Raw genomic sequence first — 18,460 nt, 5'->3', positions numbered from 1 at the left:
GAGGCTGTCTTTTGTGAGTCAAAGCAATGTTTTAGCAAAATGCGGATCGTGCTTTCAAAGAACTCCACAGAGAGAAACAGCCTGGCACAAAGTGACCAGTGACCTTCTTATAGCGGGATATCCTTGGCAATGTTCAGATTTAATCCTTTACACCTCAGCCTTTGGGGCTGAGGGAGATATGGAGAGATGATACGTGTGTGTGTGTGTGTGTGTGTGTGTGTGTAGTCAGGGATCTGGCTTCATTGAGGCTGAAATACATTTAATTTATCCTAAAGGACATGTTTTTTATGTGCTGCAGACAAACACATTGTCATTCATACAACAACACACAACACAGATTCGTATCTTAAGGCGACATATGATTGATTTAAAGACAGAGTGATCAACCAAGACGGAGGGAATTATACCTCAGGCCTCAGGCCTCCAGGGCGCCTTCTAATACTACCTGCGACTACAGCTGTATCATAAAATTCATGGTTTAGTAGAGGAATCTCCAGCTATTATATGGGAGTCCTGGGCTTAATTCCTGGCCACTGCAGCAGGCTTTTCACCTTCTATCACAGAGTAAAACATGGGATTTGGGACATGGGTGTGACAGGTTTCCCTTGTGCCATATGCCTTCCTTTCACTCTACCTGCTTGTAATACTGCAGAGAAGATCCGAAAAACACCTTGCCCTACTGGCATATGTTGACAAAAGTCAGTTTTTGCCAACGCCAACATTTCACACTAGCTGACAGCAACTGATATACCCAGCTGATGTGGGTTGGTCTAGTGCCTGATGAAGATGAGGTGATGCTTTGACTGTTAAGTCCTGATATGAAATTTTGTGCCAGTAGTTGGCTTCAGATAGAAGTTGACGCTGCAGCTTAATACAATTTAAATTAGGTGTTACAGGTTAATGTTATCATTGGAAGGTCAGGTGCAGACAGTGGCATGGAATAATAATTTGCTCTTCAAATGTGGTTATCTGTTTTTTTTTTTTTTCTCTCCAGTCCTCTTTGGTCAGTTTGTGTTGTTCCAGACATCTCTAAATGATGTGGTGGAAATCTACGACGGACCCACTCAGCAGAACACACTGCTATCTTCTCTCTCTGGGTCCCACTCTGGTAAGGATAGAGGGATGGGTTGATATGAGAGATGGGTGGACAGATCCTCAGCCCTAACCATATGTCTTTGTTTCTTATCTTGTATCTTTTCGACCCTGTGTCCCTCTCTAGGTGAGTCTCTCCCTCTGAGTTCGGGAAACCAGATTACGATAAAGTTTACCACAGTCGGACCAGAAACTGCTAAGGGATTTCACTTCGTCTACCAAGGTCAGCCAATGACAATCAGCCAACATTATTATTTCAATTATCATTATTGTTGTTATTAGTAGTAGCAGTAATAGTACCAGAATTATTATTTTTTTTTTTTATTCATTCAAAATCATTCAAACAACGGCCATTTTATGTACAATTCCACAGTTTATTTAATTTTGTATCTATTCAACCTTTATTTAGCCAGAAGACCCTTACTGAGATTAAAAAAAAAAGAAAAATGAATAACTTTACATCAATATTAAAATTTTGTAATGGTTATATTGTCCTTATTTCTGCAGCTGTACCAAGGACCAGCTCCACCCAGTGCAGTTCGGTCCCAGAGCCACGCTTTGGGAAGCGTCTCGGTAATGACTTTGCAGTCGGCTCCTTGGTGCAGTTTGAGTGCAACCCTGGTTACCTCCTACATGGCTCTACTGCCATACGGTGTGAGAGTGTACCAGACAACCTGGCACAATGGAATGACACCCTGCCAACATGCATGGGTAAATATGAATCCAGAAATTTGGCAGAACACAGACATTTTTCTTTTGAGAATGGGGTAACGTCATAAGATACATTGTCAGTCGCACAATGAACTCTTCACTATGAGGAACAATATAAAACAGATGCAGACAGTTAAAAGCATTTCAATGTTATAAAAACCCAACATCTAACTATGCCCAAGCTGTCAACCAGGCCTCAGGCTCTTTGGTCTCATCCTCAGCGAGGGAAGAGAAGGTCCAAGTGACTCCCTTTTCCTGTTACTTTCAGACAAAGTGTTGTTTTAACCTCGGTTTTTCTCTCCTCTCCTCTCTCTGCTCGCTCAGTTCCCTGTGGGGGCGTGTTGACCTCTCGTCGTGGGACCATCCTGTCACCCGGATATCCAGAGCCCTACGACAACAACCAGAACTGTGTGTGGAAGGTCTCTGTTCCAGAAGGGGCTGGAATACAGGTAGTACCCGTCACACACTGATTCCTGGCTGACCTATGTATCATTGGCTTAAAAGCTGAGCAGGCAGGATGTCAAGGAAGATAAGATATTATTAGAAGGATGAATGGATGGATGGTTTGTGAGAGAGGGACCATTCAGAGATAACTAGATAGGATCTAATCGTGAGAGATAATGCCTGATTGCGTGTAAGCTAAACCGTTCTCACGGACGAACACAAAGGCAAAGATGCCTCTGACAGAAAAAGGAGTCTGCTGCAAAAATCTGAAAGACAATTCTCATTACGTCTAGTTTTTCTTTCCGTTTTATAGTACATCACATCAAGTACGTGTGTTCTGTATTGTTTGACTTGTTCTTTCAGCCTTGTCTCACATCTCCTTTCATGTTGTATATTGTTTTTTATATTGAATATTTACAGCAATTAACAGACATGATGTGTTTTACGACGATGACAAATATTATAGGCCGCAGTACCAGATGCCAGATGATGTCAAATGAGAGTTTAGGCGTTTTTATGAAGACAATATAACAAAAGCTAATAAGAACAAATTCTAACAAGTCTTTTCTCTTCCTCTTTATCTCTCTCTCCAGATACAAGTTGTGAGTTTTGCCACCGAGCACAACTGGGACTCTTTGGATTTTTACGATGGTGGTGACAATCATGCACCAAGACTGGGAAGCTACTCTGGTAACCTTTTTTTTCAGTATTTTTTTTATAGTATTACACATATCATTGTCATTCTTGCCAAAAAGCAATTTGGAAAATTACAGTGATGAAGTGTGAGAACATTTGCAACAAATTAGCCAGTACAAAATACATACAATTAATAATTATAAAATTATCTTGTATGATAGCATACACTTATTTTGAACTAGAAATATGGTAAATTATACAGTTATACAGTTATATACAACTGAATTGTTACAATTTTGATAGCAGTAGTGAATATGGTAGTGAGACTGAGTAACCGAGAAGCCAAGGAAATCTAATTTTTAAGGCCAGGGCCCCCCCTTTCCAAGCATTCATACTCCTTGTAACAAAATAAAGAAGAGTAAGAACTCTCTTATCTTGTAACCCGATTACAGCAAATATAGCTTGACAGTTAAATGCAGTTAAGTTAGAAAAACATGTTGTCATGATGTTTTGAGGCATAAGAGATGCTGCCCATGTGGCGCCCTACTATGAGTGCAGTTAGAGCTAAACTGCTTCCGAGTTTCCTAGCAGGAGCCGAGAAACACACTCCCCCGACACCTGCTTGTTTACATGTGATTACTTGAAAGACATATGAGAAATATTTGTCGCATAGCTAATTGATCCTCTTACACTCTAATTCTCTACTAGAAATAGATATTTCCCAAGCAACATGATGCGTCAAACACATTAATTACAAAACAATATGATTATTGTTATATTATTTTATTTATTATTTTTATTTATATTATATTATTCACATTGAGTGCTCCCAAAATGTACTCCACAATGTCATTAGTATACATTTGAGCTAACTTTAATGGGGTGAGCAGATTCATTCCAACTCCTAGCTGATATTTTTACATTGATTTATTGCTATTGTCAAGCCTAAGAGCATGAAAAACTGTTGTGGCAGGTAAAATATTTAAATCCACAAACACAACAGCGGCACACATGCTGTGTCAGTATGTTACCCACCGTTTTTGCAATGTAGCTCTTATCGCCTGTTATCCAGATAATGTCTGAAAACTGAAACAACTGAAATATATTTTCTATGTTTCATGCAAAAACATCTGATATTTCAGTTATACATGCAGAAGAAAAAAAGACTTAACTACATTTCTCTGCTCTGCTTTTCCTGTTAAAAAATTATTTAAAAAAAAGTCAACTCAACAGAATCGCTGTTGTTTATTAGTGTAGTGTCAATGTGGTTGGTCCCAATATCAGCACTGACTACATGCCTCTCCAGTGCTCCAACAACTCATATTCAACTAAAAGACATGTCTTAAGGATTCCTCTGGATTCATTCCCTTGTGTAATTTTAAAAAGGGGGCCGACACAGCATTTCCTGGGAATGCTAATACTGTTTTTAAGAAAGAAAAGTATTCTGATTATCTCTGCATGTATTAAATAATCTATGGAAGGGCTTGACATCTTTACAATAAACTGGATAAGAGATTATATGGTGGGCTACGAAATGACCATGACAGGGACATAGGCGATAAAACTTTTTTTAAATGGTTGATTGCAACTTCTGATTAATACTGCCATACATCCCCAAATAACTGTTATGGTTAAATCCATGCAATACATTATTCATCACCATTTATTATTAATCAAAAATCATTTTATATTTTTTCCGTTATGATAATGAATTACATTTTCTCTGGAATGTGAATGCAACCAGCAGGGGGGCCGCAGACTGTTCAGAAATGATTATATATAATTAATTCCCCTCACAACAGGCAACCAATAGCATCCATTGGCCTAATGGAGTCCTCATTCAGAGGAATGTATCTGTAACTTTGATAAGTTTTGCTGACACACCTACCCCTGAACAAAAAACAACATGTAAATAAAAACAGCCATCGGCGTTTGTAGACGTATCGTTCAAAGTTGGCCCCTCCTCTCCCGCTTGAGCGAGCCAGAGAGAGCACCTGTGGTCGAGCTACATAGAGCACGGTTGAGGAGAGTGAGTAATGTTAACGAGAACAAAGCAGTGAATCGGAGAAATAAAACGTTTGTTGTTGATTGTTTCAAGGTGCCCTATAGCCCTATAGTGTGTCATCCACTCTCTTTATACCCCCTTTCCTGTCTATCGTCAGCTGTCCTACCTAATAAAGGCAAAATATGTACATATATATATATTAAAAAAGAAGTATATTGTAATTGTTCTAAAACCCAAATAAATACTGACACACCTCTGCGCAACCCTGCAGGAAGGTGCCATATTTCTGGATTTTGTGTGAATGCAGTTGAAGCGTAGTTTCATCCTCTCCGCTGTCGGTCAAACAGACATGGACACACACACAGCAGCTCATCATGCATCCAGGACACAGACAGGGAGCAGAGGACAGAGATAGACGGAGACAGCAATGTAACCCGGCTGCTGCGTTTTAATCGAGTCCCGAACTCACACCCTGCACACTGCCCAAAGCTTTGCTGCCCAGAAAAGTCCCGAACACAACAAAATGAGAAAATACAGGCAGAGGGCAGTATCTCTGCAGTTACAGACTCCGCCACACACAAGTGTCATAAGTGACAATTCACAGGTATTATGTTTGTTTGTGTCTATATGTTGTTTTTTTAAGAACATCCTGCACAGTATGCCTTTAAAGTGCATCATCAATTATATTATGTGTGAGGGACCCAGACAGAATTACCCTGTTGCACTGTGCCGGCTTTGCTTCAGTATCATTTTTACTTTGTACTTTGCCTTGCCACGCTAAGTAGGTCAAGCCAACATTTTAAAAGTGGTCTCAAATAAAACAGATGTCTCATATAAAAGTAATTCCCCTCTCCCTCCTTCGAGAATACTTCACAAACAAAAAAAAGTGAAAATGTAGGTTTGGGAGGCCTTTGTTGTTTCCTTTGCTGTCAGATAACTGAGATCATTTGCTTTCAAGCCTCAGTTGAAAAATGAAAAAATATGATCGGGGTCTGTTGCTTTCTCCCTGCTTTCAGGCACAACCATCCCGCCTCTCCTGAATAGTACATCTAACAACCTCTATCTCAGCTTCAGCTCTGATATTAGTGTCTCAGCTGCTGGTTTTCACCTGGAATATACAGGTAACATATTTATCTTGTATACAGCTTTATCTGCAGGTTGTGTTTTATATACGATGACTGAAAGTTTATTTCACATTTCTTATCAGCTATTGGTCTGGAGTCATGTCCAGAGCCTCAGACTCCAAGCTATGGAATAAGACAAGGAGACAGATTTATGGTGGGAGACGTTGTGCAGTTTTCATGTGAACAAGGATACTCTCTTCAGGTAAAAATGCAACCTATATGTGGATATACTGCTTGTCTTTCTACAAAGATACATGCTAACAGGGACTGAGAGGAGATTGAGGATACTCATCTCCAATACACTAAACAAAAATATGCACTACGAGTTATGGTTGTTTAATGCAAACTGACTGCCAGCTATGTACGTGAAATCATTAAAGACTGCTCAGCATTTCTGATGTGTCGCAATTCGCTCTTTTTATCCCCTGGCTGCACAAACCAAGAACTATTTCAACAGTGAATTAGAAGGAAACCCCGTTCTCGGGTGGTTTTCCCAGCTCTTACTAAACATACAACTCTGGTGTGGTTTGCACAACTCCTGAATAATGTATGTCTCTGGTGTGGTCTGCCCAATTTCTGTGCAGTATACTGCTCTAATGGAGGTTTGCCTTCCTCATGCTAAATATAGGGCTTGACTTTAGTTGTTATTGCAAAGCATGAACATTATTCTTGAGTAGATAGCAGAACTTTTAAACCAGAGCTAATTTTGTGGTGATTTCACAGCTGTTATTTAATAATAGATTGTGGTTGCCTTTACATTTCTAGGGCAATGCCCATATCACCTGCATGCCTGGACCTGTGAGAAGATGGAACTACCCTGTACCACTATGTCTCGGTAGGTGTTCTCCTACAGCACCTATATGAGCCTGGATATGTATATATGTATATGAGCATGTATGAGATATGTGCAAAACTGCTGCAGAAATTATGCAAGCAGTCTTCATTGCCTACCCTGACTTTTTCGAAAAATAAGCCGTTTGATCAGTTTACTGTTCTGTGATGAGCTGATTATTTAGTATTCTGTGCAGAATATGATTAAGCTTTTAAACTGATGCAAAGCTAAGTCAGACTCGGCCATAAACATGCAGAGTGTGCCAAATTATCAGCATGCACTGAGGCAAACTAGAGAAAACAAGCCCTGGACACACATCTACTTGCACAATGGTAATTTATTCAAGAAGGGTATTTATTAAAGACTCTGAATTTTAATGTTTGATTCAGAATGATGTGAAATGTCAGAGTGAAGATACTCAAGCGTCTAGGCAATAGCAGGGTCTTAAAAAGGAAGAAGAGCTGTATGTCTGCTGTACTCAGTGGGGTCAGCTTCCTGCTTTTGATGTGCTGCTTTCAACACTGAACCACTGTTTCTTTATTTTTCTCTCTTTCTGTGACACGTGTGCTTGCAGCCCAGTGTGGTGGGTCTATGACGGATGTAAGTGGAGTAATTCTAAGTCCTGGTTACCCCGGCAACTACCCAAGTGGATTAGACTGCACATGGACAGTCAACTTACCTGTCGGCTTTGGTAAGAAACACTGTCAACTTTGAAACAATGTGTGTTGATCCTCTCATCCATGTTCTCCATGTCTGTTTCCTTTATCCACTTTACTGATGAAGCATCTGCAATTGCTTTTATTGCCGGCCTCTTTGTCAGTCAAGCTTGGCTGATTGCTGTAAATGTCATAAGCTATGTATTTTTTTTTCTCAGGTATCCATCTCCAGTTTCTGAACTTCTCCACTGAAGCGATCCATGATTACTTAGAGATCCGCAGTGGAACGCTGGAGACGGGCTCGGTCATTGATCGGTTCAGCGGTCCAGTCATCCCCAAGTCTCTGTTCAGCACCACCCACCAAACCAGCTTCTTCTTCCACAGTGACTATTCACAAAACAAACCAGGGTTCCACATCACATATCAAGGTAAATCTTTCTACAAGTTCCTCTCCAGCATCTTGTGTACACTGACCTTTTACTAAGAAAAGAAAACGGGAGCTGTCGTCCGACTGCGCTTTTTATGAAAACAGCAACTGTTGCCAATATGGAAATTTGGTTAGTAGACAGTCTGACTGTTGAAAGTGTGACTTCATTTCTCAGGAGCATCTAATAACACAATTATCGACATTCAAGCGACGATAAAAAAATGTTTAGTTCTAAGCACTTGCCAAAAGATTACAGGGTACATGCAGGTCCTCATTTTTGGATTCATTTCAGTGATGAGATGAGTTTTATATATTTATTCTATCTGACACTAAAAAGGTTTTGAGCAGTCTCATATTTATTATGACAAATCTTGTAGATAGCCTAATTTGTTACAGCTAATTCTATTAATGTGCAAATTACAGTGGCTGATGAATTATACCTTTTATCTCATGACAGGAGCACTGCCAAAGTGTTTTAAAACAGGACTATTATAGCTGCTAATGTTTGTCTTTCTCAGTCACGTCTTTCTTCAGTCATGCAAACCGTTGACTCTTGTAACTTTGGCTGTGACTAAAACGTATAAATGGCAGATTTAATTCGAGTATTTTGGCAACATCAAAAGAACATGTAAAAGCTTCACTGGTGCATGGTACCTTTGTAAAAAACGTAGTAATCTTAATTTATATCTAGAAGCCTGCAGTTGTTATTTTTTTCAGTTTCTCTGCAGCATTTTCAGTCTGTTTTGAAACTTCGGTTGCAGACTGCATTAGCAATATAAAATGCCAGACGAATTATTGAGTCTTTTAAACTGAAATGAAAATGATTCCTGACAAACACCTTTTAAGCAAGAGGAGAAAGATCATTTAACATACTCAGAGTAGTTTAGGGCAGAGTGTAGACCATTTACAGGATGTTTAAAATGGGTTCTGTCTCTTGGACCAGAAGCTACAGCTGGTGGTCGGAACCTTAAATTTATTTTGTAGCATTTGCCAGTAAAGTCCTTGCGGATGCAAGAAGGATCCTGCTGAGAGTGAATAAGAGTAACTGTTCCAGCGAACAATAAAAGCACATATCGTACTGCTGCTCTTGGCTGTTTATAAACTAGTCCTGTATTGTTTCTGTCTTCCTTGACTGATCTGGGTTATTGTCTCTATAGCCTACCAGCTCCAGAGTTGCCCAGACCCTCGGCCCTTTCGAAATGGCATCGTGATTGGCACAGATTTCAGCGTTGGGATGACAGTGTCTTTTGAATGTCTGCCTGGATATTCTCTAATCGGGGAAGCTTCCCTCACATGTTTACATGGAATCAGCAGGAACTGGAATCACCCACTACCACGATGTGAAGGTAATACAGAAGGTCATCCCTGTATCTATTAATATCTGTGTCTGTTTGAATGTATAGTATTTCTTGTGTTTATAGTATCTTTGGTCTGAGAAGTTATTACACTGCTGTTAGTTCTCATATGAAATATCTCACTTTCTCAAGCAAACATAATTTATGTTTTATATGGGGTTTGTAACATCTTGCTCCCAGATTGTATGCACATGTATACTGGTAAACTATTCTTTCAATCCCAAAGCGGAGGTTTTTAAAGATCACGTACCCCCCTAGCCATCCACACTTGTGAATGCTTTTTAATAACATTTCAACACTGATATCTATCACTGTTGTGACTATTGGTTATGGTGTTTCATATTGTTCCCTTCCCGACTTTGTGGAAGTATTTTTCCATTATTAAACAGAGTTATCTTACTCCAAGCTGTAACTATTTAATGCATACATTATTTTTTATTCATACCTGCCAAGACTGCTTTCTAAATGTAAGCACAATGTTTTCCTTGATATTTCTACTACAGTGTAACCAGCTGATATCAAATGTTGCACCAAGAGCAAAGTGGAAAAAAAATAAGGGAAATAAGAAGAGGTGTCAGGCATGTTGTTATAATTCCTTCAGCAGTTAAAATTATATTATTAAAATATATTATTCTAACTTTGTGACAAGCAGCTGCACAGTAATCCAATTATTATTCTTTTTTTTCATTTTAAGCCTAGATTTCAGAGCATTAACATTCATTCAATTTATAAAACTGTAAATATTCAGTCTTATAGCTTTCAGTGACAGTAACATAACACTGACACTCAGAGGAATACCTGTGCTGCAGAACTGAAATAAAACTGTAATGACAATTCATTAAAGGAATTAAGGTGTTATCCAGTGGTCATTACACGACTGATAGAGACGTGTCTTTCCTCAGTCATCCAGACAATTACTAAAGCTTAACAATGGTAATACTAATTTGCTCGTCATTTATTAAGGGTAATACTGTGAATATTCTATCTCACAGCTCTCTGTGGTGGCAACATCACATCGTTAAATGGAACCATTTACTCTCCTGGTCACCCCGAGGAATATCCCAACTTCCAGGACTGTGTTTGGAGTGTTAGAGTTCCTCCTGGACATGGGATATACATCAATTTTACTGTGCTGAGCACTGAGCCCATATATGACTACATTACCGTCTGGTAGGTGTTATTTAGTTATTTTATTTTCTTGTTTTTCCTCATCTTCTAACTTACACTGTTGATCCTTGTTATGTACTGCTTCTTAACAATCTTTTTTGGCTTTATCAAGATTTATTTTATGAAGGAGTGTTCTTTTTTTTATTTGACTGAATAGCTATTTAATTTGTACCACATATTCTGAGAACTTCTGCTACACACACACATACACATCATGTCTCCCTCACACAGGATGTCATGCTCCTTAACATCTTTTCAGAGCTGGCCACTAATTGGCTAAATTCCTGCAAGGGTTACTATGACTACAGACATCTCTCCTTGAATATAAAGTTACTCTGACATAATTTCCTTCTTGTCATGTTTTACCCGTCTCTCTTTGCTCATAAGTCTCTCCCTGCTTTTGTTCCACTCACTATCTCCAAGTCTCAGTTGGTCTTATTTGTCATATACTATCCATCTTTCCGTCCCCACCTGCCCCAGCTATGACTTCTCTCTTCAGTTTTCTTTTTGGCGAGGACAGCCATTGGGAACAGCAGACGTTTTGTCATTGCAGGTGTTTAAATGATGCTTAGATGCCATGTTATATAGTTTTCTGCAGGTACAAAATGGCAGCAGAACCATAAATAGACTGTACAATTTATTTCTATGGTTGCCATGTTGCTGCCTTTTCTCTATAGCTAAAGCCTGTTTCCTATAAATAGACAGCAGGGTACAGCATCAACAGTTTAGAAACGTCACCTGGCATACAGACATGGAGAGGCAGGGCTAGGCAGGGGAAATACAACAACAGCAGGGTAAGACATGGTGGGCTGCTGATACATTCCCTCGCAAATTAGGTATTTTTAGACCAACACAGAAGGACCAAATGTCTGTCTTGTACTTTTGTTTGCCTGTCATGATATAGACACTGTCAACCGTCCAGATTTCCATGTTTGGCTGTTTCTACAGCCCTCAGGAAAATTATTATAACTAAAAACCATATTATCTATTGAGAAAGTCTGGCAACACAGTGTACCTTTTCCCGGTCCAACACCAACTATATGGATGAATCACTTTGATAGTCTCCTTCTTCCAGCGAAAGACAGGTACACCAAGAAACTAAACTTTGTCAGGTAAAAACGGTGCCTTTATTCTCAACCAGACTGAATGATCCCATTACGTGACCTAGAGGCCAGTTTCAATGACATCTACCACTATTTGCCTGAGTCTCCAGTTAAGTCAAGCTTACCTTTGGGAAAACTTCATTTTAGGAGGTTCTAATTTAGATGAAGATAAAAACGTAAGGGTTCACCGCTAAATGCACTGCCTAATGTCTCAGGATCCATTTATAGCCAACAGCAGTCTGAATGTTTAGGTATATGACTGTCTGGCTGCAACCTCTGTCAGGTAAACTACATGTTGTGAAAACATTGTGACGCCACTTTTTCATATTTAAGGTAAAACAATCTCACAGTTATTTAGTGGACAGCAGATTTGATCTAATCTATTACTCTTATCATTTATTATTTAAATTTTTCAATTAAAAAATATCTCTCTACTCATTAAAAACTACTAGTTATCTTTCTTTACTAGGTCATGAATAAGCCTTCAGCATCAAGTATTTGATTGTTTATTGTCTAAAGAATAGTAAAACACAACACAAGAGTAAGAGATGATGTGCAAGTAACAAACCAAAACCCAAAGAATACTTATACTCAACAGTAAGAAAGAAAAAAAACAGCAAATCCGCAATTTAAGAAGCTAAAACCAGAGAATGTTTGTCATTTTTGCTCGAACAGTGACTAAAATAATTAATCAGTTATCAACACTGTTGCAGATTAACATTCTGCCAATCATTAAATTGTTTCCATGATCAAAATGCAGCCGGATAGTGCATAACACAATCATACAAATGTGAAAGCTTGTTGGATATCTATACACACTTGACACTGGAGAACTGGCTCTGTTTATCTCCACATAACAGCTTTTAAGTCGCCGCAAATACTATCAAGTGTAACAACTTGTTTTTTTAATCCATTATGGTGTTGCTTGTTAAGTGTATATATATCTTAAGTGTATAGATGAAGCTCATAACTGCAATATGCAGCCGGCTTTTTCCCACTGCAAACACCACAACACTGTTGAGCCATGTGCCGTCCACCCACAGCCGATTCTGTGAATTCCATGAATTGGTTGCACGGCATGTTCCTGACCCTGCTGTCAGATGGAAAAGTGAACAAACTGCTGAACTCACACAAAGCAAAGACAGCAACCACACACAAACACACAAAAAAAACCTCACAATCCCAGCCACACAGCCACAAAGTTGGTTTCCTGTAGAGAGCACAGTGTCAGTGGCAAAGGTGTGATTTTCACAGCGGTCTCCACAGTCCAGAGCCAGCCAACCTGACAGTCAGTTAGTCTGCTAATTGGTCTCATACTGGGAGGCTTACTACATGATTTCACCCTGAGAATTATCATATATGTCACAGATGTTACCTGTTGTGCTACCTCAAACACTCAAGCCTTCTCTGTAGTGTATACTGTATGTCGCCATACTATAATCTGCAGTGGAAAGCAATGAATGAAACTCAGTGTGAATCAGAGAAGAGCATGATTCCTTACATAACCTGACAGGTATAATTGGCCTCATCCAAAAACACTTAACAGTAGGAAATAATCATTTCATTTAACTTCATGATGATATTTCTTAATCCCTGATAATGACCCTGCTATTGGTTAGTTCCAGTCTGACAGCTGGTGGGTCTGGCATTAAAGATGAAATATGCTCACGACATTGCACAGAAAGCCTGACCCGCCAGTTGACAGATAACTTCCTGTCTGCCTTGTGTGGTAATTGTGTAACTTTTCATGAATGCCAGGCTGATATTAGTGGCAAAATAAAGCCAAGTCTACAACAGGATTCACATTTGTTATTCTTATGATCTGACGACAGTTCGATCAATATTTATGAACTTGTGCATCCCAAAGCAGGAATAAGAGAGCCAGGGCTTTAAACTGTGTTGTTATCAAGAGACAAAAAGGAGCTGGTCTTTTATAAGTGAACTTGAATCTGAGTTTGTGAAGGTTTGATATCAAAATGAGCTTTGTGACATTGTAGTTTGAGTTGTTTTGACAAGGAAGATGAGCCCATAGCCATGCACAATCACTCTGGGCGTCGATGCTTTGTCCGACTCCATTCGCAGTCAATGGAGCAGCTCCACGTTTTGTCTCATAAATATCGTCATGTCTCTTCTATCTTTGTTTCTAGCCTCGGAGAAACCATTTCCTGGCCTCAAATAGCCATTTAACTGTCAGAGAGTGCTGCAATAACTTATTCAAATTATGTTTTAGGTCAACTTTTTCCCTCATTGTTCTATAAAGAAAGTCCATTCGTTTATGGGTCTTTAGTCTCTAAGTACCCTCTTTGTAACACAAGCTTTCTGTATGTATGTGTGTGTGTTTGTGTGTGTTTGTCTTTGTTTCTCTGTAGGGACGGTCCAGACCAATCATCTCCTCAGATCGGCCAGTTTAGTGGGAACACTGCTTTGGAGTCTGTCTACTCGACCTCCAACATCATCCTCATAAAATTCCACTCTGACTTTTCTGGAGCCGGCTTCTTTGTCTTAAGCTACCATGGTAAGACATTAAGGACATTATCAAATTTTGTCACAGAGCTAGTGATCGTATAAAGGTACTGTATACAGTAACTGGAAACATCATTTTATTGTGTTTGTCTCTACGTTGGGCTTTGTTGTCCTGAGGTATAGTGGTAAAACTATAATGCAACCATTAGTTGTAGCTGCAGTGATGGCTTCGATCTGTTTGTGGTGTTAGACTCTCTTCAACTTCATCCTCATTACGTTCCACTCAGACCTGTTTCCTTTGACTCATTCTGGCTCATGAAGTTTAGTCTTCGACCAGAACTTTTTACTCTCTGACTGAAGCCGGCGTCTTTGTCATAGCCTATTAGTCACAGTGCTATTGATAGTTTTCATATTATAAATTGAGTTGGTATTGTCTGCAGGAAGGTGCTCTTTAGAATTATTGACCACTTTGGAGTTTGGTCAACATTTAATAGCTTTTATCAATCTGATTTCATTGTGCTTAGGCCTTTTTGAATGTCATTACTACTGCTATGTGTATATCCACTTACTTCAAGTGTCACTAATAGCAGTTGGGATTACAAATGAATCGTACTTTATAATACTTGAGCGAAGTCTGTGATGTTTTATTCACTTTTGGGTTTAAGACCTTTTTTCAGGTCTCACTTGAATATATAAATATATATATATATATATATATATATATATATATATATATATATATTCTATAATATAGAAATAGTAGTCAGTTTCTTGATCAAACCTGATAATAAAATACTGCAGTAACCCCTTAGATCAGTGATCAGTGTAAGCTAAGCTGGTAGCTATCGTTAAAGGGACAAGTAGCTTTGCACAAAGTTGTTAAAAAAAGAAAACAGTTGTTCTGTTGAAGATCTGAGGGACTAATACCTTAGACAATAAGCAGCTGAGTAGCATTGCCATTGTTGAAAGGAAAGTAACTTTTAAAGGCCCAGTATGAAGGATTTAGTGCCATCTAGCTGTAAGGTTACAAAAAACATAATTATGAATATTATATTCAATTCCTGCCAATAGATCCCCCTAGATTCTTTTCAAATCATTTTGTTTTAATTGGTACCACAGTTATGCAACTAATTCATCATTTAAAAGGAAAAAGTAAACCTGTAGTTTGCACAACAAAATAATTAGACTTTTTCATGAAACAAGGCCCTCATGCATGTTTGTGTATTTGTAAGTCTCTTTTTTTGCTCAATAGCCCAACATAAAAATGTTTTTTATGTTGCCATCTTACACACAAACAGTAACCTTCCCTCTACAGAGTTGTGGAGATTGTATTTTTGCTGCTCCTGAGCTGCTCTTTCTCCATGTCAAAACTGTCTATGCCTTTCAGTTTTTCATTTCATTTCAATCTCTTTGCTGTGGTCCTTCAGTGCACTTAGATTTCCCTTTGTTTTCAACTGGCGTTTAGGATGAAAACCTCCCGAGTCGTCTTTCTTCTTGTTTTGTCTGTCTGCCTGCAAAACATCAATCTACTGACACTTTGGTCTTTTTTTGTATGTATCCATTTACTGTCATGAGAAAACATTTAACTCCAATTATCATGTTTTTCCGTCCTTTCCTTGACTTCAATTACACGATTCTTTATGTGCTGACCACATAAACGCAGTTCAAATAAAATGGCTAAATGGTGCATACTGTCCAAGTGACGATGTGTTATCTGTCGTTGAAAAAAGTTTGAAACAGTATTTTGTTACTTTTAATGTTTTTGGAAAAGAAAAAGCATATAGGGACTATAGTAACTTGCATACATGTCAAAACACTCATAATGTTAGGGTAGTATGCAATCTCTACTGTCTATAATTATGAGTTTGTCTTACATTTAGATATACTGTAGAATTTTTATTAGTACGTGTACAGTCTGGTGTTTATTGTAGGTAAACCTCACATTATCATTCAATTGTTCACTTGTCAACATAACCAGACTTTTTGTATAATAAAATGAATTAGCGTACTATTGTCATGTGGAAATGTACTTTAAAGTCACTTTAAAGCAGCTACAAGGAACTTTTTTTTTCTGGTGGTCCCTGTGGTTTTGTCTGACTTTGACGTGAATCTGACCGAATCCGACCTGGTGGAAGGTGGTGGTGACATTAGGAATAACTATAGCCAGTATTCTCCCTGTTGGTCTTGTTTATTTATGTAGGTCATATACAGGCCTCGGTATTCAATTGAGACCGTTTCATAACCATTTAAAAACTCCTTGTAGTAAATTTAACTAAAATATAACAAGCTTTTCACAGTTTGAGAAAATAGTTTAGATGAGTCTTGTGCTTTTGACAGCCATCATAATACTCTGTCATAACATTTTTTTAAAAATCCTTTTATTTTGGCAATGCAAGGGTTTCACCAGGCAGTTAAGAAATGCTGCTTATATTCCTCATCCTCATCAGAATTGTTAAGTCAGTGAAAAGTTGCCTTTTTTTGGATGAAGTTGTTATGTGACAGAATGGTTTCTAATGAGTCTAACTTTACAGTATGTACTTTTTTTTACCCTTCACAACACAATTTGTCATTCCTTTTCTAATTCCCCTCCTCTCTCTCTCTCTCACACACACACACAAACACACAAGTACATACATACATATATCTTCCGCCCTCTCCCTCATGAAGCTTATATTTGCTTCTTCTCTAAAGTTTCTGCTCTGCACTTTTTAATAAAAAATGTCAAGTTATGTGCAGGCTTTCCTTTTTTTAGACATGTGTCACATTGTTAATGAATTTCTGTTGGCAGGTTTTAACTGTCAGCTGTCACACGTACACAGAAACAGTAACATCTGATGGATTCAAGTTTATTTTCAATTTCTGCTTTATTGGAAGATGTACAGTGGAGAGTGACAAGGGGAGATGGATAAGAGGGAGAAGGGATGACACGTATGGCAGTGGTGGTTAGCATTACTTTGTCACTTCTATTAGAGAATATAACACAAAAACAGAAGAGACAGGCATGAGAGTGAGTAGGACACCCTATTTGATAGTGCGAAGATTACCTATATTCTTAGTTAAGCGCGGGGAGAAAAGGCACCATTCCTTCAGCAGGTACTTGTCAAAATAAGTTTCTACATTTCTTCTTCAGTGTCCTATAGTGACGCAACAAAAATTCAGAATGTCACAGTTTGCATCTGAAACAGCTTCTAAAGTGCAGTTTTAGTTTGAAATGCCACATAAACCCCAAAGGAAGCATCAATCCACTGTTTGGGGATGTTTATCTATGTCATTGTCCTTCTGTTTGTTTATCTCTGGGTCAAGGTTTTGAATGCCAGTGTTTCCATACAGGGACGAGGACCATACAGTGGTGTATAATGTTGTCATGGACGTGAGACTGAGAAAGTCGATGTGACATGAATGTGAAAGTAGCTATAAAAAAAAAAAACGGTCTTGGAGCTTAAAGAGATCAATGTCAGCTCACAGTGAACCTCTCCTCTCGCGCACAGAAACACAGACATAGCTGCACACACACAAATATACACATGCACACGCATACTGGCACACACACACGCAGACCACAGGGCTTTGATATGCATGAGAGCAGCAGATACTATTGGCAGGTCTCATTTTCATAGTCAATTTCATCCTGACTTATAGCTCTCAGCCCTTCCTCCCTCTCTCACCCTTAGTCCTCCCCTCTCTCTCTGGACTGTCTGTATTCTCTCTCTCTCTCTCTCTGTTAGTGAGTGATCTATGATCATGCAGTAATATTGATTACAGCCTTCAGCTCAGTAGCTGTGAAGTCAGTTGCTTTTTATGATTCAAGGCAGTGCTGTATCAGTGTAGCCGGCCTGTTTTTGATTCCATGCTTTGTTGACCTGACTACCTGAACTTAGAAAAGTGAAGTTAAACTGAAACAACCAAGATTAAACAAAACAGACCAAAAATGGTTTGTGTCACTATTTAGTTTTCTAAGGATTTCTCACTGCAGTTGTTACAGGCACAGACAACTGGGCACTTACACCTTTTTGCAGATAGACCAGCGAGTTACATTTAAAGCATTCACAGATTTTTTCCTGTCTAGGTTAGGTTTACTGGCAACATTTCCTCTCTGACATTCTTATATAATGTCCCTCTCTTTGTCCTCTCTCCTCTCCTCTGCTGTGTCTGTTCTTCTAGCCTACCAATTAAGGGTTTGCCAGCCTCCTCCAGAAGTGCCCAATGCTGTCATGCTGATGGAGGACGGCGAGTTGGAGATAGGTGAGTTGTCTGTCTGCCTGCAATGCCTCTAGACATGTTAGTTTGATGGAGGAGGCAAACTTGAGACTTGTAACTTTCCAGCTCCTAATATGAGAACAAATATAATCTACTCTACTCCATACTTTTAATTATCTGATATTCATGTAATGTACACAGTGAATATAGACATAATGAATTATTATCAACTATAAAAGCAGAAAAAT

General features: G+C 38.7%; 1 protein-coding gene across 5 annotated transcripts in view; it reads left to right on the top strand.

Annotated features, from left to right (window-relative positions):
* The window catches only part of csmd3b (CUB and Sushi multiple domains 3b), a 346,262-nt gene that overhangs the window by 288,631 nt on the left and 39,171 nt on the right, over positions 1-18,460 (top strand). For all 5 annotated transcript variants that reach the window (XM_051389946.1, XM_051389945.1, XM_051389942.1 and 2 more), the window contains exons 35-48: positions 995-1,108; positions 1,220-1,315; positions 1,600-1,803; positions 2,128-2,252; positions 2,841-2,937; positions 5,905-6,009; positions 6,096-6,214; positions 6,778-6,847; positions 7,419-7,535; positions 7,719-7,928; positions 9,085-9,273; positions 10,275-10,452; positions 13,922-14,067; positions 18,177-18,257. In XM_051389946.1, the coding sequence (XP_051245906.1) occupies positions 995-1,108; positions 1,220-1,315; positions 1,600-1,803; positions 2,128-2,252; positions 2,841-2,937; positions 5,905-6,009; positions 6,096-6,214; positions 6,778-6,847; positions 7,419-7,535; positions 7,719-7,928; positions 9,085-9,273; positions 10,275-10,452; positions 13,922-14,067; positions 18,177-18,257 (1,851 nt within the window). The remainder of the gene's footprint in view (positions 1-994; positions 1,109-1,219; positions 1,316-1,599; positions 1,804-2,127; positions 2,253-2,840; positions 2,938-5,904; positions 6,010-6,095; positions 6,215-6,777; positions 6,848-7,418; positions 7,536-7,718; positions 7,929-9,084; positions 9,274-10,274; positions 10,453-13,921; positions 14,068-18,176; positions 18,258-18,460) is intronic.

This window comes from Dicentrarchus labrax, unplaced genomic scaffold (genome assembly GCF_905237075.1).
Source record: "Dicentrarchus labrax unplaced genomic scaffold, dlabrax2021, whole genome shotgun sequence".
In the NCBI taxonomy this organism is placed as follows: domain Eukaryota; kingdom Metazoa; phylum Chordata; class Actinopteri; family Moronidae; genus Dicentrarchus; species Dicentrarchus labrax.
Note: the sequence above shows the minus strand (reverse complement) of the source record. Positions and strands in the feature narration are given on the sequence as shown.